The sequence below is a fragment of the Chelonus insularis genome, unplaced genomic scaffold, assembly GCF_013357705.1.
Source record: "Chelonus insularis isolate UGA/USDA-ARS -01 unplaced genomic scaffold, ASM1335770v1 contig_93_pilon, whole genome shotgun sequence".
Classification (NCBI taxonomy): domain Eukaryota; kingdom Metazoa; phylum Arthropoda; class Insecta; order Hymenoptera; family Braconidae; genus Chelonus; species Chelonus insularis.
This window is the reverse complement of record NW_023276782.1, coordinates 1,142,365-1,165,323: the sequence shown is the minus strand read 5'-3', so window position 1 is coordinate 1,165,323 and position 22,959 is coordinate 1,142,365. Positions and strand designations below refer to the sequence as shown.

Sequence of the window (22,959 nt, the reverse complement as noted above, 5' to 3'; positions counted from 1 at the left end):
CACTCATAGGTAATAATTCGGGACATTTTTGTCCCACAACTTCCATTATTCATTTTTTTGATATCTAGATTTCATTAATTTAATACTTGATGGGAAATAAAAACTAGAATGATATAAATAAATTTGAAAAAGTTTAGGGATAAATAGATGCACATAAATCAAGTGTACTTATCATCAGTGAACTGACAATCATTATTCGATATACAATTATAATATAATACGAAATTCTGAACAAACATTGCTTGATTGTTATATAACTACAATTCATTGTTACAATTGACATGATATTTCATTTAAACAAGATTGTTGATCATGAATATTTCAAACGAATTTGGAAATTTGGTTGATTGAAAATTTCATTGTGTGTTATTGATCTGAAATAATTCTAGCACGCATTTTGATAAATAATATTTAATGAGTACAATATTGATTTATGTCAGCCAAATATGTGTTAATTATTTGATTGAGAATATTTTGTTTACAGGTCTTTTTGTGCTGATTTTACATCAAATGGATTCATTGTCTGAATTTCAAGAGAATAGAGGAGAAAAATGAATTGGTAAGTCAAACTATTCTTGTCAATAATTAAAAATAAAATACAAAGTCATTACGACGACCCAAAAAATACATCAGTTAAATAAGGATTAGCTGATCCAACGTTATTAAAAAATTTCTCTAAAAAATAATTGATAATTATGTCAACTTTGATCGATTGTTAAAAAAATCATAAAAATAATTCAATGAACTCTTCGGTTTACTGATGAAAAAACCGATTTTAAATTAATCTACTTGGTAAAAAAATGTATTACCGAAATGAGTTTGTTAACAATGTGGATTATGTTTCTAAGTAAATATTTTTAAAAAAAACAAGAGCTTGGTACAAGGAAAAAAAAGATTAAGTAAGATAACAAAAAAATTATTTTTGAGTTGTCGGAAGGTAAACTCAAATTAGTTGAATACAAACATAGTGGAGTAAAAAGTAAAAGTGCTCTTGATTGTGTGACTATAAATTGTGAAACCAAGAGTATTTAACAATAACAGAAAAGCTTTGTTCGATCTTTTGCTTGGTAGAAAATATCCTAGGATATCATAAGGCTACTGAGCATCGTAAAGGATAATGCTTTTGATGCACACGAGAGCTATATAGTTATAATATACTATCTATTCAGCGTGAAAAGCAACTTAGTAGTAGAGTAGGAGTGTTATACAGAACGAGAGATAACAAAGTAACACTCTCTTTTTCTTTCAATACGAGATATTTTGCTTTGTGGTTATTATTATAACAACTTCTTTGTTAAAATATGCTTTATTAATATCAAAGCTTAAAATTCCAATTTTTCAAGGATAGGTATAATTAAAAAATTCGACAATAATTGAAATGTAGAAGTTATTTTTAGTGTTAACTATTATTGTCTTTTTATAGCTTTCTATCAATTGTCTTTCAATTGGATGTTTTGATTTCTTACGGAAATTCTCAGTGGAATTAAAGCGATTTTCTTCAATTGTGAGATCACCCAATGGAGCAAAAAGTTTTGTAGAAACTTGGTACTGTGATTTATACATCCCTGTGCGTCTTGTGTCTTTCAAATTTCCTGCAAACTTTTGCTCTATCTTCCTTTCTGCTAGTTTCCATGTTAGACGTTTCATTTATATGAATTTTTCTTTTTTTTTTAGTATATTTTTGAATGTCATTTTTAGAACAAGATTGTAAAGATGGTATATTCATCAAAATCTCAACTAAGATTTTCATTTAAATTGAGTTTTGACTTTTCTCATAATTATTCCGTTCTCCAGTAATTATTTTATGAATAATTAATCAATAGAAATATAAATCCGGTTTTATATAATGAAAAAAAAATTTATTATCACTTTGCTTTCTATTATCTAAGTTTTTAAAGCTGATACTTAGGAAGATCTTAAAATTGAAGTTTCATAAAAAGATGAAGATTATATAATTTAAAACAGCTTGTTCATCATAAAATCAATATTTCTTTGTATCAATTTTATTAGATATATATTTTAATAATTATTTTTTAATGAATACTTAAGTGAATATTTTGCAAGAAAAAAATGTGGTATTAAAATGATCACTTCTACTGTAACATAATATATTAAATTTTTTATAACTCATTATTATTTAATGAATAATAACAGAGTTTTATTTGGGTAATAAGTCATTTTTACACTATTCTTTTAGTAGTAGTTTCAATTCCCACACTAATGTATGGGTCATGAATCCTCGAAATAGCTACATTTATGGAGTATCCTGATAAAAATGAAATTTACAATTTTGTCTTCGATTTGTGTAACTCTAACTCATCATATCTATCAATAAATACATTTTCAGTTTGAATTTTATGACAAAATTACGCGTTTATTTTTGGGAATAAACGATCGAGATATTGGAAGAGAATAAAATCAATTGGCTCGTCTTTTACGTGAGCACGTGTGCTTGATATTAAATTTTCTGAGAAAAGCACGCGTCGTTGGAAAATTCCCAAATGATTTTCCATTCTTTATAGACAAATTATTTAAGGATTATTTGAATATGTCAGTAAAAGAAATATTTTTCATATTCTATAGATATAAAAAATGAATGAAAGAAAAAGGATTTATTTAAATTTAAATTTTTAATAATTTTAAATAATCTAAAAAGGGTGTTTACGAAAAATTATTCTAATAGTATGACGTCAAAGTAGGTCGGGGTATAGAAAAAGAAACTGTTATAAAATATTACTCATGGTTATGTGCTGGTTACGCGCGTTGCACCTCGAAATATATCATCTCTCAAGTACTTTTATAACCAGCTGGACGAGGTTTGTGCACAAGGACCACAGATTTCTAGTATCATTATTCATCTCACAATTTTATTTCACATCTCTCATTGAGAAATATTTCTATAACTTCCTGTAAAGAATTATGTTAAAATTATTCGGAAAAATAGTTACATCGGTCAGTTATGTCTAGTGTTTCATCTGATAAGGTCCTATTGGTATTATCAGTGTGAATCAAATACTACTATTCTATTTTTCAATTGAAAAGATACATAAAATTTAATAAACATGCATTATTAATTATATTTAATTAAATTTAACAAATAAATAATAATTTATTTCAATTTGACAACCATCTGACTGAATAAAAAAATTATGCTTGAACAATTATCATTAAAATTAAAATAGAACCTTCACTAAAAATTCTCGAGTGAATTTAATGAATTAGTTATGGAAAGACTCTTTTTTCAAGCTCGCTTTAAATTAGTAAGAGCTGTTATTTTATCAGTAATTCAATCCTAATATAAAATGTTAGATAGAAACTTATTTTTATGAGAAAAATTTTATGCTTCATTATTGTATGATATATTGCATATTTGATTTATTATGTTGTTTAATATACTTTTAATACAAACGATAAGTTATAAAATAGAAGAAGAGGGAAAAAAATATAACACTAGTATCGATTTTTGTACTTGCAAATGTGGAAGGTAAATCTTGAATGGATTCATTCGAATGAAAAACAAATATCGTGTGATTTTGTTGACCTAATAAAAAGTTTTATTCCAAGAAAAATACTTGTTCAAAATTTATAAAAACTTGAGGAAAAAAAATTCGTTATAACTCGCACAAACATCATATTTACCTTGCAAAAGTATTCACCATCAGTTTGTCTACAATAAATTTTAATTTTTGATTTTTACCCCTAAAATAAATCTTTTCTAGTTGATTGATGAATTATTTAATAAACTTTACTAACTTTTGAATATACAGTAGTAGTTAAATAAATTAGCGAAATTTAATTTTATTAATTGAAAATAAAAATAAAAAATATATGAAAAAAATAAATGCCGTGAGAAAGCATTGGTTAAATGGAACGGTAGACTCAGCAATAATGGACGGGCTAAAGTGTTTCTGGACAATGAAGTACTACTAGCTCCACGATATATTGAACGCATTCGACCTACTGCTATCGACGGACATATAACTGATCGCTCAAGTACTTAAACAGGAGATTTTATTCCATTAAATCTCGTAAAAAAATATAAAATTATATAAATAAATATTAGAAATTATTTATTATGTCGATTAACTATTTTTAGATGTTGAAAAAAATTTTTTTTTTCAAATAATTAATTGATTATTTTATTGAGATTATAGGAATTCTTGGAAATTGAAGAATAATCATGAGATATAGAGCAATAAGCGATGAAATAAAATGGAAGATTAAAATTTCAATAAGAGTAATCTGGCTTTATTAAATATTCTGCCGAATTAAATTATTCAATTGGATCAGTTGATGATAAACGTTGATTTATATTAAATTTCATCAAATTTATCAGAGAATGTATTGTATTTTTCTCGATCATAACAACGTTTTCGCATTTTCATTCTAGAATTTTCGATAATTCACTTCATTAACATGTTAATTTATATGAAAAAATTGAAAGAATTATTTTTAATTTAACTTTATTATGATTATAATAAAAGATGATTATTACAAAGACAATTATGTCTTTAGATCTCAATAATAAGAGGGAGATTAAATTTCGAAGTTAATGTAGCATTCAAAAGGCAAAAGAAAAAAAAATAAAAATTTGTGAACTTCTCAAGTACAGAGAGAATAATTTACCTCATCGATATTCTTCAATCGTCTTTATTTAGATGGCCATTAGTTCGCGAGTTTCGCCCTCGTGCAAAGCATTTTGAGAATAAAAGATAGATAGACTGAAATAAAAGGAGAAAAATAAAAATTCCAAGTTTAAAGCCAATTTAGAAGGTTTTCTTAGCAGAAGTTGAGAGTTTTCAATTGAAGCTCTTTTTTATCTAATTGAATAAGAATTTAATTCTATTGAATGAAAAGAAAATAATTAAAGTGAGATATAAAAAATATTTGGAAGATAAACTTTTAGTATATTAAACGTAGGTGCACTAATATTTATCGCTTAAAAATGTGAAATAAAGGGAGTTTTCGCGTCAAAACGTGATTTAAAGTTTACCGCAGTGAAAATGGATTTTTTGTGAAGCGTTTGTTTCCGTAGTTTACGAAGTGTTGCTGTCAGTGAAAGTGGATTACGTTGTTACGATAGATATTGACTTGCATATTCTAGTGATCGGGTCATAGTAAATCAATTTTGTTGAGTGTCAAAGTGTTTTTTTTTTTAATTTTAATCTAAAGTTAGAGATTAAAATTCATCTCAACTTTTAGAAGCTATATAATGTTGAATAAATTAATTATAACTTAACAAAATAACCACTTAAAGTTGTGAAAACAAGGAAATTAATTGTTAACGTGAAATACATTAATTATTCGTTACATAAATATGCTGTCGTATTTAGCGATGGATTATTAACTTTCATAAAAAATGACTTTGTTTGAGCAAAGCCCGCTTGATGAGAAGTTGGTATAGATATTAATTGGAAAATAATAATCGAGAGAAATCGTGATAAAAATAGTTTTTATTACAAGCTTTTTGTTAATCACATGTTATCATGATGTAGAAAATCAAATGAGAAGCTACAGAATTTTTACACTTTAATGAACAACTTTTTACAATGATTCTTTTTTTGCGTTATTTAAAAATAATTATTTACTGTGATTTAGCAAAAAAAAAAACGGAATTATCGGTCAAGAGAATTTTTATCAATAATAATATATTTACAATATCTTCAGAGCCAGCATTGAATTCTTTTAAAAAAAATATTCATTCTTTCAATTATTTAACAAACCAATAAAAAAATTATTAAATCATATCTACCTTTATGTGAGGTAGTTCCACATATTGGTAGTTAAAATAGTAATGATTCAAAAAATTTTTTTCAAATCTATCAAACAATTTTCTACATTTTGGAATTCAACTTAAATACATTTCGAATTCTATTTTTGATATTAAAATTTTTTCTACTGTTGATCAACTGCGTCTATTATTAATAAATCAACTTCCGGTAAAATTGAATAGAGATAGTAATTGAATGAGAGCTCAAGTAATTATTTTTCCCTAAACAATATGGTAAAAAATCTTTTTTTTTTTCAACTTACAGAAATATGATCTTTTAGATCAACCAAAAAAAAAAGGTTGTTAACTATGATCCTGTCAATGCCAAACTACCTTAATGGCAAACAAAATGAAATAGAACTTTTGATCTCTATAATTGTTTCATTCTAGGATATGAAATGATACCACAAGTACTAGGTATTAAATTATCCGTAACATCAATATCAACAATTAACTAATAATGAGTCCAGCTGATATAATAAATAATCCTAATATTGGGTTGGTCTATATTCCAAGTACAAGTTTGCAATCCGATTGAACTTGAAACTTATGCGACGTAAATGCTTTCATGCTCTGAATCCTTGTATAGAGAGATTTAATTTGTAAACAATTAATGTTTGATACAAGTGCGCGTGATAGTGAAAATACACTTGCTCGAGGCTTTGTTGTCTATAGAGTATTGCAGTGGAAACCTCTCGTCGAATTGCTATGAGTTAATGTAAATGTATGTAAATGCATTAGTGCGGTTGGCGTCATATGGTGAGCTAAATTGATAATTTGCTGATATCAATTATTTGGTTTATGAAAAAAAAAAAAAAAATAAATTCAAATGCAAAGAGGAAATGTTCTTCTTCATTTATCTTACTAAAACTATCGATCTTATCTCTGAATATTGTTAGTATGGAAATGACGTCGATGTCATGACACATCGAATAAAATAAATATCGATTTGAAAAAAAAAAAGACAAAAAGAAATGCTTTTAATATATCAACACAAATTAGATTTGTCTCTGTTGACGTTTATCTTTAGAGCATGCGTTTCTTTAGTCGATAAATAACTTTTTAGTTGTTTTTGTCATTTTTTTTCACCTGCCAATGACTCGATGGCACAATGCAAAAAAATGAAGTTAATGGAAGTGTGTAAAGCCGGAAATTGAGTTGGATGGAGAATTCACGAGGCGTAAAGCCGCATTTGGCGTCACCCCTACGTATCTTCAAACTGACCGGAAGAACGATTGACTGTTCATTAATTGATTTCCTCTGTCTTATCGTTCTTTTTTTCAGTTACCAATTTTAAGTGTTCTTAGAATTTCTGTTAACTCTAATGAAATTATCAGTTTTAGATAAAAATTTGTCGCTTCAATGATTTGCCTAATTTTAAAATTATCTTTTCAACATGATATGAATTTTACAGATATCAGCAATTAATACAATTGAAAGAATACTCCAGCTGTTACAGTATTTAATTAATAAATCATATATATAAAATTTGATAAATTAAAAATTTTAAAATATTTCATATTTATTTAACAAAATGAACAAAAAAGAAGACTTTAGAAAGTTTTTAATAAGTTAAAATTGATCAAAGTACATAATATCATAAGATTCCAATAAAATAAAAACCTTTAAGAATTTGTCGTACATTCAAAGTATTGACTTCAGGGATGTCAAACTGTCATCTGTGGAAAAGAAAAAGAAAGAAATAAACATTAAAAGTAGGGCATACAAAGAAAAGTTCTAGAGTGAACAAGATCCAGTCCATATGTGTTACCAAAGTATCAAAGTTTAGAAGTTGAAATCACTTTGACAAAATTGGCCAATAGAAAATAGTTTCATCAACTTTTATCAGTAAACTTAGCATTCATTATTTATAGACCAAATTACAAGGTGGTATTTTAACCATAAACAGTGCTCGCATAATGAGAAATATTCTTGGATGTTTAGTTTTTGAATAATTTTATGGAAATGAAATTCCAAAACAAAATATCACTTTTAGAAATTTTAATTAATTTTTATGTACTCATTTGAATAATTTACTAGTAATCGTAAACAGTTTCCAACAGAGTTGAATATTATTTGCAAAAACAAATGGATAACATGGAAGGATGTTTATGGAAGTCTATTAATTATATCATGCCATGTAGGTAGTCTAATCTTCGAAACTATTTTAGTAATTTTCTCAGTAATTTATTTACTCAATGATTGATTAATTTCATTCAATTTCATAGGGAAAATAAAACACAATAAAGAGCAATTTAGTAACTTTGGTTAAGTTTTATTAATTAAAATTCTATTATTTAATATATTTATATATAATATATCTCTTCATCTATATACAATATTAATTACTGTGATAATTTGACATTGAGTAATACCTAAAGACAGTAATGTTAAAAGCTAATTGATTTTTTGGCAGGAATATTTTAATTGAACACTTTATGAACAAATGTCAGGTTGTCTAATATTACACAAATTTTTTTTCTTCAATATTTTAGTTAATAAAAATTATTTTTTTTTATCAATAGTAGAACGAGCTCTTGTAATATTTTTTCTTGTGACTATTTAATTATTATTCACCATATTGTGAATAAATATAAAAGGATTTTTTGAATATCTCATGTAATGAAATAAATAAATAAATTTAATAATATTAATTGATTTTCATACTCAGTATTGCTCAATGGTCTAGTCACAGATATATTATATTATTATTAATTGTTATTGTTATCATCATTATCATAATGAATTAATTATTATGATTAATAATAAATTTTTAACTTTATATTTACAACACATGTTTAGTTTTCTTACATAGTAGGTACATCAATAATTAAAATCATGTGAATGTTGGTAATAGAATGAATAAAAAAAGTGGGAAGGGTAATAAAAAATCAGTCTTAATCCACGAGAAATATATAATAGAAATTGCGATGAAACCGCATCGTTGTTTTAATATTTTTATATCTCACATGACAAATAGTGAGTTAAATGTTCAGTACAAGATTTTTTGGCACGAGCACACGAGCTTGCACTTAACAAAAAAGTTCTTCACCATTTTTCACTCTAATCATTACATCTTGACCCAAAATTTTACTTTTAACGAAAGATGCTATTATCTGTTATGTCCTTCATTTTAATTCCATACTCGTAGGAATCAGAGTTCCATTCATGGAAGGATTGATGCTACGAATTAAGTGGGGTAGTTCCAATATTTGTAATGAAACTTGGACAAGGATTTTCAAGGCGATCACCACTTTGCAATGAGAAATGCCTATAGGACATGTATTCAGGTGGATTGGGTGCTAATGGTTGTTCTCGTTTCATTGCAGCACGTTGTTTCTTCATTTTCATGTATCCTAGAATAGATACTAGGACGATGAAGACGACAAATCCCATACAACTGCCAACGATTAAGCCTAGTCTCCTTGTGAGAATGTTAGCTAGACCACTTCGATCAGAGGGAGCATCTCCAATCACCGAATCCGGTGCATCGAGTGTCCTAACTTCGGTACACCTGCTCATGGGTGAATTGATCATGACTGGTGGTACAGAGCTTTCGATTACATCGTTCGATGCATTCCACTGCCAAGTACTGATGTCCTCTGGGATTGGCGTGCCCCAGCTGCCAAGTCCAAGGACGCAAATGAGGTATCTGGTGTCTGGAGATAGCTTTGATAGTCTTACTGATCTTGCTTTTGGATCTAAAAGCTTCCCTCGGATCTGAAATGATAAAAATGAAAAAATAAATTATTCTCTTTATTAAAAAAAAACTTGTTTTATTACTTATGTAATTAAAAGTAAAGCATTTAGACACAATCATATTATTTTTTTTCATTAATATTAAGTATTAAATTTATTCTCAGTGAGGTTTTAATAACACAACTTTAATGTAGAACTGTTTAATGAGAAATTCTCTTCATTTTTATGAAAATATTTTTCTTCAAAGACTTCGAGTTTCTATAAACACTTTATATTTATAAAAGATACATAAAAGTTTTTATTGATAATTTGAAATATATTTAAAACAAAATTTCAGTTCTATTTGAATTATATCTATATGAGATAATTTGTTTTCAAGTATTGTTAAAGGTAATGAAAAATATTAATAATAATTATGAAGCTTTCTGTTACCTCTAGTGTATACAAAATCTATCAAAAAAACCTTTTCAATTCTTTGAAATAAAACATTATTTTATTATAAATAATAATCAGAATTAAATAATTTTGTAAAATATTCGAGAGAACAAATTTGATAATATAATTAATGAGAAATAATCTCATTCAGAGTAAAAGTATGATGTTCCGTCAGGAAATTATGAATTTAAAGTCCAATGAATTCATATCTGCACTATCTGTGTTATTTACTATACAGCTTAACTTAATTCATATAAAATTAATAGTAAATTACAATTGTTAAAATAATTTTATTTTAATAATTAACGATACATTTCTTCAAAATGATGACATACTCATATATTTTATGATAAACTTTTTTTTATCTTGAATTTTATCTGATGTATCTAGTGACAGCTAATCAATTCATCAAGAAAAAATACTTACTCATCACTTTTTAGAATAAAAAAATGAAATATTTAGGTTGAGTACCTGATCTTTTGTAGTACTAACATTTTTTTTTGCATGAAAAATGCTGTCGTCAAATTCATATTTTTATTTTTTGAACAATTGTCTGTTTTATTAGAGTATTTTGAATAAAAAAAAAAAAACGAACAATATGATAGAAGTTGAATGCAGAAAAGGAATGATTGAAAAAAATTCTTCTTTTTTTAAATTGATCTGATCAATAGGTTGGTTACATTTGAGTTGTTATACTTCTACTGAATACATAGATAGTACATGATATTTATACAGGATAAATTTATGCTTCATAACAACGATGAAAAACAACTCACATTCAAATGCTTATATTGAAATTGAAATGAACGATTAACATTAATAAATACAGTTATGCATGTTGTACCTAGATGCTTTGACCGAAGTGAAGGTAAAATTAAATATTTCATAAATAAAAATTAATTTTCAGTGAATATTACATTTCCATCAATTTATTTTTCACTATTGTTTTTGATGAAAATTTTTTTTCAACTGAAACAATGATTTCCATCAGAAGTTAATAATTGTGCTTAATAAAGTTTAAAGGTAGTTCATGAAGCATAAATACTTTTTCATAAAACTTTACTTTCATTTACATTTAAAACTAAAAATTATTTACAAAACGATCTTTTTTTTATCATTTAGACAATTTTGTGTCTTTTAGGGTTGACTTTATTATTTTTTATCAATGAAAGCAATTTCCTAAATTCCTTCTAAAGTGTTATAACCGTATTATAGAATAGAAAATAATGTACCTCATTGTCGTTATCTAGAGTGTGATAAGCGACTTGGTAGCCGTGAAGTCCTGAATGATTTCGGCTTTGCCAAGAGACTAGAACAGAAAAAGGCTGGATGTCTTGAATAGCTAGTTTGATGACAAGTGGAGATGAACAAAAAGCTCGGGGATCAAGATCTAGAAAGACAAGGCCACGAAGTTCCGGTGGTTGTTCACATCGAAGTAATCCACCCTCGACGTCATTTACTCCAACTCTATTTCCACCGTGACCTCGATCGACGCCACCCACCAGTTTTTGATGATCACGCAGCCATTCCCATAATTCTTGTGACTCACATCCACAATATAGGGGATTTTCTGTCAAGAAGATGAACTAATTAAATTAAGATTTAAAGGGCATGAGGCAGTTCTGTTTATTGAATGTGAGAATTAGAGAGGATTAAAGTTATTTAATATAGCAGTAATTAAAAATTTTGCTTAAGCTAATTTTGTCTTTATTTATCTTTTGCTTTTATATTCTCAATAAAACTTTAAAGAAAAATTTTTCATTAAAGTTTCGTGTGAAAAAATTCAATATGAATAAATGAAAAGTCTATTAAAGTCTTCTTTATGATTGAATCTCATAATGGAATTTAATTCCATGAACAAATATTGTTATTGGATGTTTTTTTATCGTATATTATTCAATAACTTTAAAAAAAGTTTCAAATAATCATTAGAATAACCAGTTGTCACCCTTTTTCTATGTTGTTTTATCCAATTGCACCTTTTAAGAAGCAAAAAAAAATTTACTAGTGATTGTCACAAAAGCCAATACTGATTCGAGACAAGAAACTAGTTCTTATCGTTTCTGATAAAATTCGATTCTGAAAACGTGGCAGCCAACTAGACGTTGTAGTCTTGATAGCTGAACCCGTTATTGTTACTTGGACGAAAAAGAAACAATGCAAGAAGTATTTTGAAAAGAAACTAAACGTTGTTACTAGGATAGTATGATGAAAATAGACTCAATAAAAGTCTTATTGTCTGACTGCTTACCTTCAGCACGGAGACTTCGAATTTGCGTTTCCAGTGGGCGAAATGCATTCAATGGAAGATTCTCCAGGTAATTTCTGCTGAGGTCTAGAAGTCGGAGTTTCTTAAGAGGTCGAAAAGCTTCACTAGAGATGGCATTGATCCAGTTGCCATATAAGTGAAGTTCTACTAGACTTACTAGATTTTTAAAAGTCTCTTTTCCAACCATACCAATATGGTTATAAGATAAGTCAAGAATCTGAAGTGATTTAAGGTCTTGTGGAAATTCTTCAAGCTCTTTTAAACGATTACGAGTGAGGTTGAGTATTCGTAAGTGTTCCATGCCTTGGAGTCTTTCCTTGGGTAAAAGTTCAAGACTATTCGTGCCAAGATGTAACGTAAGTAGGTTTGGAAGATTTTTAAAGGCCCCTGGAGACACTCGTTGAATACAATTCTGAGCTAGATAGAGATGAAGTAGTGCTGGGAACGCCTCAAACTCTTGTGATGTGACAATACTTAAATTCGTACCAGAAATATGTATTTCTTGAAGTACAGGATACATCGCTTCAGCTGGTAATTCATGGATACGATGTAAAGGGTTGCGAGTTAAATTGAGCCACGTTAAGCCTGGAAGATTCTGACCAGACAAAGCAACTGCCGGTATTTGACCAAATTTATTTTCCGATAAATCCACTCTGCGTAACATCGGTGAGTGAACAAAAAAGTTGGCTGGTAATGCATTCAAGTGATTGTGGCTTAGGTCAACAGATAGGAGACGCGATAAATTTGCCATTGCAAAGCCGAACATTGATTCAATCCTATTGTGACTGAGATCAAGCTCCCGGAGATATCGTAAGTTAGCAAAGCTGCCAATGTCCACAGTAACTATCGTGTTGTGTGACAGTGAGAGAATTTCCAAGTTAGATATGTGAGTTAGCGCCGAGTAGGGCACGTCAATAAATCGATTGTGATCCAACTTTAGTTCCCTCAAGCTTGATAATCGTTCAAAAATACTAGGGGGTAGATTTCGTAAAAGATTATTATTAAAATGTAATCGTACAAGATAGGTGTTTTGAACAAATGTTGATTCTGCTAATTGAGATAATTGTATATCATTCATTGTTAACTCTTGTAATCCTGTTAGTCCATAGAAACTAAATTCATTAATATGACTAAAATTATTGCCTGATGCAATAAGTGTCCGGAGACTTGGAATGATGAGCTTATTTAACGCTGAAGCAGTAAGTTGATTACTCTCTATGTTGAGATGAGTAAGATTGTATAGCCCACGGAAGGTATTATCCTCTATTTTAGTAATTGAACAATTTTTAAGGTTGAGAATTTTGATAGGAAGATTTTCCTGAAACATGTTTTCACTGAGAGTCGTCAGATTGTTGTTCGCCAAATCGAGAACCCGAAGCTTCTTCAAAGCAGTAAGAGCATACGGCTCAAGATACCTGAGGCCATTGTCTTGGAGATAAAGCTCCTCGAGTTCATGTAACTCTGAGAAAGTTCTTGTACTCACGCGACTCAGCTTGTTCATACTAAGTTCAAGAAACTTTAGTGCTTGCATAGGTTGAAATGCGGAGTCCTCAATGTGTGATATAGAGTTGTTTGTAAGATAGAGACGTTCAACGAGGAGAAGATCACGAAAAAGAGGTGCTTGAAGATGAGTTAGTTTATTATGTCCTAACCACATTATACGAACAGATGCTTGACCACGGAGAGAATCATTGTGAATAACAGCCAAACCGTTGCTATCTAGTTGAATAGAGACTAGAGAACTTCCAGCATTGGATGATTCAGAAGAGGAAAGTTGAAACACATCACCCAAAACAGCTAATTGATTGCCTTGAAGGTTAACATGTTGAAGAGAGTTCAAAGTTTTCAAAGCTCCAGTATCCATACTTCTGATGGCATTATTCTGCAAATGTAGCTCCAAAAGTTCGGGTAATTGTGAAAATACTCCTCTTTTAACTTGTGTTATTCGATTATCTTGAAGTCTTAATTCTCTTAATTGATTGACCTTAGAGAAGGTGCCAGGACGAAGTTCATCAATTTTATTGCCATCTAAGGAGAGCGCTGATAAATTAGTGCAGTGTTCTAGGAACTCCAATGGTACAGTTTCAATGTAATTATTGCTTAAATGAAGTTGCGTTAATCGATTAAGACTTGCTAATCCTTTTCCGTCTATCCTCCTTATCGCATTTTGTTGTAGATAGATCACTGCCAAATTGACGCTTCCGCTAAATGCTTCTGCTGGAATTTCAAGGATATTGTTCTCTGCTAGATAGAGCTCACGTAATTGAGTAAGTTTTGCAAATACGCCTCCAATATAATGTATATGATTGTGACTTAATTCAATGTTGCGTAACCGCTCATTTGACTTAAATGTTGCTACATCTAGAAAGACAATTTTGTTGTGACTAAGGTCTATAGACTCGAGATCTTTAAGAGAAATAAATGCATCCTTGTGCACAGTCTCAATGGAGTTGTAGTACAGAGACAGAGTATGCAAAATGGGACAGGGTTTGAAGCAGTCTTCGGTTAACTCATCAAAATTATTACTACTGAGGTCTAAGATAAGCAAACCACCAAGTGTGGAGTACCCATCATTGGGTAATTCTGAAATCTCATTCCATGCCAACTTTAATGAAGCTAAACTCTCAAGTCGTCTTAACGATGACATTGGAAATACTTTTATCTTATTTTCTGAAAGATCGAGATCATTTAAGCTATTCTCTAAGCCCGCAAAAGTGTGCTCAGATATTTTAGATATCTGATTTCCTTTGAGACTTAATTTCACCAGTTTCAATCCCCAAAAACAATAGGACGGTAGGTCTTGAATTAGATTTGTCTCTAGATCTAACGCTGCTAATTTGTGAAGTTTTGCCAATGACTTTTGTGGCACTTGATCTAATCGTCCTGACACTAAGCCTAGAGATTCTAGGCTATCATTGACATTCAAAAATGCATTTTCATGAATGTCACGCAAATACGAGTGTGATATTTGCAGATGACGTATTTGTGAACCAGGTGGAAAGGATCCTTCTTTCAATTCTTCAATATTTTTGTCCAACTCGTAAATACTTAATGATTGGACTATTGTTGATGGTCCTGAAACAATTTAATTTATTCTATTTAATTATAAATCTCATTCAATTTTGTTATTACTAACAATATAATTTATATGAAATTTCAATTAAATCATTTGTTGGATGTTAAAGTTTGATTAATAATGTAAATTCATTCTAGCTATTGATTTAATAAATATTCTTTTGATGATAATTTTCATAAAAGAAATGAAAAAAATAAATCAAAGTAAGTTTTATTTAATGAATTGGAATAAATAATATTAATGGATGTCTAGAAGTAAAAGATGATGATAAATTCAGTAGTTTCTTGATGATGATAAATAACAAGTAACAGTATGAAAATTTTTGATCTTCACTTAAAGTTTGTGCTATTTTTGTTGTCTTGTTTGTGAATTTAAACTTCAAGACATCAGTATGTACTAGGATTTCCTGAATTAGTTTACTTTCAGAGTTGATTGTTTTGTATACCAATTTAAAGTAACTGTTTTCCATATGTTGAAAAACTTTTAAAAGTTAAAATAAGCATCGTGACTTTATTCTATTTAATGAATTTCTACCAACTATCCATCAAACTTCTAAGACTTATCAACTTTTCATCCAGGTATAGTGGCAAATAGTATTCAAAGTTCTAGTTCAGACAATAGGTCCATCTTAAACCACACCCTTACCACCTTCATCTCCAGTTAAGGTCCCAATTCTACTTTTTTATCCTGGATATCCTAAATTATTATTTCGTCTAAGAATCTGTCTTTTAAAATGTCAAGCTTAAAAGATTTACCCCCTTCATGAAGAACACTCAGCATAGTTTTTTTTAGAGTTTCTTCAGTCGCATCAGCACATTCAAGAAAAAGTCCATCTTCAAAATTATAACATGGACATCCCGGTATCGTTTCACTTGATGGACACTCAGAACTTTGAGAATAAGTCCGGTCAACATTTAGCAAAGATATTGTAAAAAAGAACAATAATTTTATTTTGCTCCATCGTTGGCATTCACGACTACATTGTTTTTGTCTTGGCTGCAAGTTCAACGTCATGATGGTGTAGGACTCGAAAATTTCTCCTCAACAGTAAAGATTATTTCTGGAAAGATAAAACCATATAGACATTTTAATTAAAATAACACTTAAAACACTTGAAAGATTATTGATCAAAGTGGAATAAGTGTGAACAATAATTATTTATATGACAAGTAATGAATATTATTTTATGCTTAGATCACAAAAGTTTATTACTTGTACACAGAGAAGTTTAGCTTTATACCGAATACTAAACACATACAGTAAAGAGTAAATTTGATGTTGTAAAGTGTACGAGACTGAATAACTATCCTTCTGGCGGCGTAACATTGTAGATACGCTGCTGTTAACGAGTTCCCGTTGGGGTGACATCCGGTTTCGATGTAGAGGAAATGAGAGTCGACGAAATGTACGTACAATCTGTTGTAACTTGGTTTACTTTTTTTCTATACCCTTCTTACGCTAAAGCTGTCAAAGTGTCTCTTTATCCCGAAATACAGTCTGGAGTTGTTAAATTTAAAAGAACCCTTTATTAAGTATTTTTAAATATCGATCTTCTTCGTGTTTTAAACTCTTTATAAATACAATAAATATTCGAATTAGAATATTATACATTTAAATTAAAAATTGTAATTCTGCTAAAAGTTCATTTACAAAGTAATCTTTCCGGCTTTAAGCTTTAGTAAACGCATTATATGATTTTTTGTTATTTTTATCCATAGATGGGTACATAAATGAATTTTAGATTTGATTAATTTTTTTTTTAAAACTCTTAAATATAAACTGATTTTTTCATTTAGTTTAAAACTCGTAATTTTTATTTTTTCACTCAATTTAAAATTTCATTGATGATACACGAAAAATACATTATTAATACATGGAGGAATGTTTATTGATTTTACAATTAAGTAGATATTTCAATTAAATAATTTAGTTATGACGTAGTATGGTTGTGTGTTCATAAAAGATGATTATATTTTCAGAATTATAAATTAAATTGTTCCTGTGCTCTGTCACAAAAGAATTTAAATAAACATTATAATTTAATAATTAAACATATAAAAGTAATTATTTTAATTGTTTATAATTTATTTTCATATTTATTTATTTTAAAAATGATTATTTATATTAGCTTGTTCCAAGATGAGATTTATTATGTTATTTATGATATGATGATTTACTGAATGCTCATGTTGAAAGTTAAAATTTATTATGAATTATAATTACAACGAGAAAACAAAGACTTGATAGTATGACATGGCATCTGTATTTAAATAAATATGAAGCAAAATTCATATTGTGTATATTTTAGAATACGTTTATATGTATTTTGTATAATTAAATCACCAGATAAACAAACTTACCTTCAACTGTAGTATGAAGATTTCGACTGATTGTGGTTTCCACGTCGCAGAACGCAGCTTTGGTTTTCATTAACGGATATAGAACATTCACTCTGTTGATAACCAACGACGAGAGATGAGATTCTAGTTGATTCAAATGTTCACACTCCAATGATTCCTTCTGTAAAATAATATTATATTAGTAAATATCAATCTCTTATAAAAACTCTGTTTCAACAATGCATATTTACATTTTCGAGAGATGTTGAATTTATTAAACAATCAATGAATTGTCAAGATGTTTAAAAAGTTAACGATTGACATGCCGTCGTTTTTATTCTGCAATAGCAGATGTCAAGTTGAAAATAGGAAAAATAGTAACTCAATATTATCAACAGTGTAAAAGGGTGTGGCATGGAGATGTGATCGATTCATTAGATTTATCTTTTCAAAGAGACTAGAGCATGTGGAGAATGTCAACACGTCTGAGTTAATAGAATTTCTGTTTCGAGATATACATCATCACTACTTCTGTTCATTCTATTCATCTAATAGTAGGGAAAGATTGTCTCGTTCGTAGATGTGTACATATGTACATAGGGGGATGATAGAGGTCAGTTGTTACATGTAAGGATCTTTCAAATGTGTCTAGACCACAGGAAATTCACAGTATTCCTGAGTGTAATTTTTTCCTAGAGAATTGCTTTCATTTGGATAAAAGAGAAAACTAAATTGAATAACCACAATTCGAAATCATTAATTACGAAGGTCTTATTTAAGAATTAAAAAAATATTACTTAATTTTTCGCTATACAACAAAATGTTAATTTAATTAATAAAAAGAATTTAAAATCTTCGCAATAAAATATTTCATTGAATTTATTTATTTTGATATTAGATTAATTTTTATTTGCTGAAACACAATGCACGGAAAATGTTTAGCTCGAATTTTTCACATAATTTACTGTAACTAAATAAAAATTAAACTCTAAATAAGAATTATTATTTGGCTGTCACAGTTTTTATTAAATACATATTAAAAATTATTTCCTGCATTAAATAAATCACTTAAGAACTTTAATATTCTTGGGAGGATGTAATTAATTTTAGCAAACTATAACAATAGAAATACTCCTTAAGAGATTGTCAATTTAAATTTATCCTGTATACTAACATATACTTTGAACTTTATGAATCATAAAAAGGAGTTATTTCCCGTGTGGATCTTAAAAAAAAATGATCAATTAAATAAAATATAAAAATCAACTTATACTCAGATAATTTTATTTAAAATAGTCAAGCACAATAAAAATGTTTTTTGAATTAATTATTGATTAATCGTTTCAAATAAACATCAAAATTGAATTTATAAAAATGTCAATTCTAAAAAAATTATATTATTGCGATTATTTGAAATTTTAATTTCATTAGTGGAATAAAATATTACTTGTTCACAGTTAATTTTTTTCTCAGTGTAATATTGAACTTATTCTGAATATTCTAGCAATTTTTTTTTTTTAATAAAAGATGTTGCTGTACATGTAAAAATTCAGTTTCCAATAACATGGGCTCATTCTTCTCTACATATATTCATCATTCCATAAAGCTTAATTATAGAGGAAGGCAAATCTAAAGTATACTTGTTCGATATTCAGAAGCTATTGTATTTTAAATACAGCGAAATTTTGAATTTTCTGATTTAAATATTGCTGGAAATAAAAAAAAATCTGTATCTTTAAAGTTATAGCCATTTTTTTTGTCTCATTCTCAAAGTAAAGAGGCATTATTTTAAGAGGATAGAAGCGAGAGAATACAATAGCATCACTCACAGGTCACATATAGCGTCCTCGGGGTAACGATTTCGTACTTTTCACTGCTATCATTCGCGTTAACAACGTCATGATAACAATACTACAGACTGTACTGTCTTTTACGTTTGACTGTGGAATATTCGAGTAAGACTATACATGTGTGTAGATAATTCTTGAAATGACTTTTACTTGTTTTCCTGAGCTGAAGCAGAAGAAAAAAAAAATGAAAACGTAGTCCGTTGAATATTATCTATAAAAATATTCTCATATTCCCACTGACAATGAGTAAATTTACTAGGATTTCTTTTATTTATTTTTTTTTTCATCTCTTGTTGGAAGATAATAACATTTGAAAGAACTTTAATTTAAATTTTTTCTCGTATCTTTGACCGTTTTTTATTATTCATTCTAATTTATCTCTTAATGCTTTTATGAATTGAAATAAAAAAATAATATTATAATTATGAATTGAATTGTTTAGTAATAAGCTTTGTATACTAAATTATTATTCTTTAATAAGAAAAGAATTTGCGTTAATTTTTAGATTGTTAGATATTAAAGCAGTTGTTTCAAAAGAACTCGAGTATTACTTTAAGTCCATAACTACTGGGAGTTGTTAATCAGTTCAAGGAATAAAAAATTTTAATTTCTCCTTCTTCAGTCATAATTAATATTTAATGGTTTATATTTTGAAAATAATATTGATTATTAGATTTACAGAAGCTTTTATTACGTCACCAAAAAAAATTAAAATTTTTAAAAATTTTTGTCGTAATAGAAATTTGTATTAAATTGATTTTTGTTTCTTTTTGAGGTTTATACAGACGTAGATGATACTTTGAGGGTGGATTATACGACTCACAAAATATCATTCTCGATGGTTGGATGACTATCACATCTTCTCTCTGAGTGGTCAAGAACAAAGAAAAATTAAAAGCGTTTTATTCCACATAAATACATTTCGGTGTAATGATGATAATTATTGTTGATTAGAGAAAAGTGAATTAGATAAATAAAAAATTCGTTTCGTTAGTCCAGGAATCCAATTAATGACAATTATTCTTTTTTTACAATGATAAAATGAAATTTGCATGTTTCCCATCAAGTTTTGGTTTCTTTTTTATATGAAATTCCAATCAGTAATGAATTACAAACTTGTTTAACTCATTTTTTTGAGTTATAGAGTAAAAAAGTTGTCGTTTAATAATGAATAGTGTCTTACCACTAAAGTCTGTAGCTACTATAAAGTTTAATTACTCAAGCAAATGTGGATATTACTCTGTTGATCTTGGCATACTTTTTATTCTGAACTTTCCTTTTACATTAAAATTTTGTAATTAAGACTACACGATGAGTGAAAAAAAAACCCTAAAGTTGATAAGTAATGAAGACTAAAGAATTCTTTTTTTAGTTTTTGTAAGTTAATGAAAAATTATTTATTTTACGTTAATTTGAAAGAAGATAATGGTTATTTCTGTAGCAAAATGAGTAAAAAAAATATAAAAATAAATAATGTATTACAAAAAGGATAATTTTAAGTGTAATTTCCATCAGAATTAAAATCTCGAAACCTTTAGAGATGAAACTTTATATTCAAGTAGCAAAGATTATAAGATACAGAAATTTTATGAACTTTTTTTGTCTTTTTTGTAAACGAATAAAGGCGAGAGATGGTGATTCTAATCTTGAGAATTAGTCTCTGGAGAAGTAGCTCTTTTGCGATAAGGGACGTGAGTGTACGATGAAGTGAGTGAATTACCTCTGCATGAGAGGAATATAATGCTGGTAAAATATGGTTTCAAAATACATCAAGTTTTAATATAGTATCGTTAAATTGTTTTTTTAAAAAATAATATCTAAAACGATGATATTCAAACAAACTATTTAACAACATACAATCATATAAACATACTAATTATAACTTTCGCAATTCCTCTTTAATTGCTAAATTTAATAAACATTGTTTTATTTCTATTATACTTTATGACGAGAGTTTTATTCTCTAATATACAATCATTGTTAAATGAAAGTTCGGTTGAATTGAATGTTAAAAAAAAATTTTTTAGATTAATCAGTTAATTGAAAAATACCAAAGTCCACTCGAGTAGGAAAAATATTGCCAGAATACAGAAGAATTATTATTTTTTTTTTTATTTAATAAAAATTTCTAAAATATGAAGAATATGTTAAAGTGTTTTCAACTACTGAGTAGAGGAACGTAGCTCACATAGAAAATGTATTGTGTCGATCACAGAATAGAATAACGATACACAGCATTATTGGAAAGAATAATTTTTTATCGTTTCATTTAGAAACAATAAATTCCTCTTAAAATTGTTTCATGATCGATACAATAACATTCCACAAAAATTTTTCGATACTTTTTTATAACTATGTAAATGTTGAAATGTCAGAGGATAATGAGAAAGGGAATTCTATCGATTTTATGTTATTAGAAAATAATAGCTCAGCAGATATTTGATGTGATTTTCCAAATTCACTTTTTCAAAATAAATTAGCTTGATTATTTGAAAATAATCGAGTACAATAAAAATGTAGGTTTTCAGTGAACTATTATTCGTAATCACCAGCATTTTCCATTCATTGAAATCCGTAATTTTGTCATTTTTTGATTTTTTTTATTGATAAAAAATTGCTGTTTTTATAAACAATATACAATTGTTCAATCACATCGAGTTATTTATAATAATATTTTATTGATAATCATCGGATATAATCACAGTAATATTAATTTCCGTGAATAAAATCCATTGTTAATTGTTGATCACAAATTGATGGTATTGTAAACAATATACAATTGTTTAGAATCAAGTGAGGTAATTAGCAATAATATTGTATTGAGATTAACTTCAGTTTCGATCAATATTAATCACTCAATAAGTAGAACCTATTTCAAGTCTCTTTTTTACTCAACTTATTTTACACCATTTTCGTTATAAAAAAAAAAACCAGCTGAACTGAATTTGTTCAAGCTCCTCTCAGATCTTCTCCACTGTATTATCTTTCGAATGAAATTTGTCTGGAGTCGATATCTTCAATGGTTCTTGAGATATCGAAAACGAAAAAAAATCTGACATACGTACGTACAATTGTACGTACGTACATCCATTTTTAAACCTTATAATATGCTTTTAAATGTCTCAAAACGAAAAAATATGACGACATAACAAATTTTATAAATTAATCCCATTATAATAACTTCCTAATGGAAAGTTAAAAATATTTTATTACGACTATTCTAAATTTCGATTTTATTAGTTGATATAAATATCACTTGTTCACAATAAATTTCTATCTAAGGATACTTATTTATAGAAGAAAGACTGCTTCTTACAAAGAAGAATGAAATTAATGCAGATAGATAGGCAGAATTACGTCTAACCAATAAAAAAATGTAGTTTTTTATTTAGCACTCTACGGAGAGAAAGAGATGCTAAAATAAAAGAAAATGTACCCCACAGTAATGTTCAATGATACTTTGGATTTTCATTTAACATTAATATTTAATTAACATCACCAAAACGTTTTATTCTAAAAAT

At 28.0% G+C, this 22,959-nt stretch overlaps 1 protein-coding gene across 1 annotated transcript in view; it reads right to left on the bottom strand.

Annotated features, from left to right (window-relative positions):
* Positions 1 to 8,559: 8,559 nt before the first annotated feature.
* LOC118072452 (protein artichoke-like) overlaps positions 8,560 to 22,959 on the bottom strand; it is a 34,672-nt gene continuing 20,272 nt past the window's right edge. Inside the window, exons 3-7 of the mRNA XM_035092340.1 lie at positions 17,610 to 17,769; positions 16,005 to 16,309; positions 12,156 to 15,248; positions 11,137 to 11,474; positions 8,560 to 9,490 (exon numbers count right to left, since the gene is read on the bottom strand). Of these exons, the coding sequence (XP_034948231.1) occupies positions 8,954 to 9,490; positions 11,137 to 11,474; positions 12,156 to 15,248; positions 16,005 to 16,263 (4,227 nt within the window). The 5' untranslated portion in view covers positions 16,264 to 16,309; positions 17,610 to 17,769 and the 3' untranslated portion in view covers positions 8,560 to 8,953. The remainder of the gene's footprint in view (positions 9,491 to 11,136; positions 11,475 to 12,155; positions 15,249 to 16,004; positions 16,310 to 17,609; positions 17,770 to 22,959) is intronic.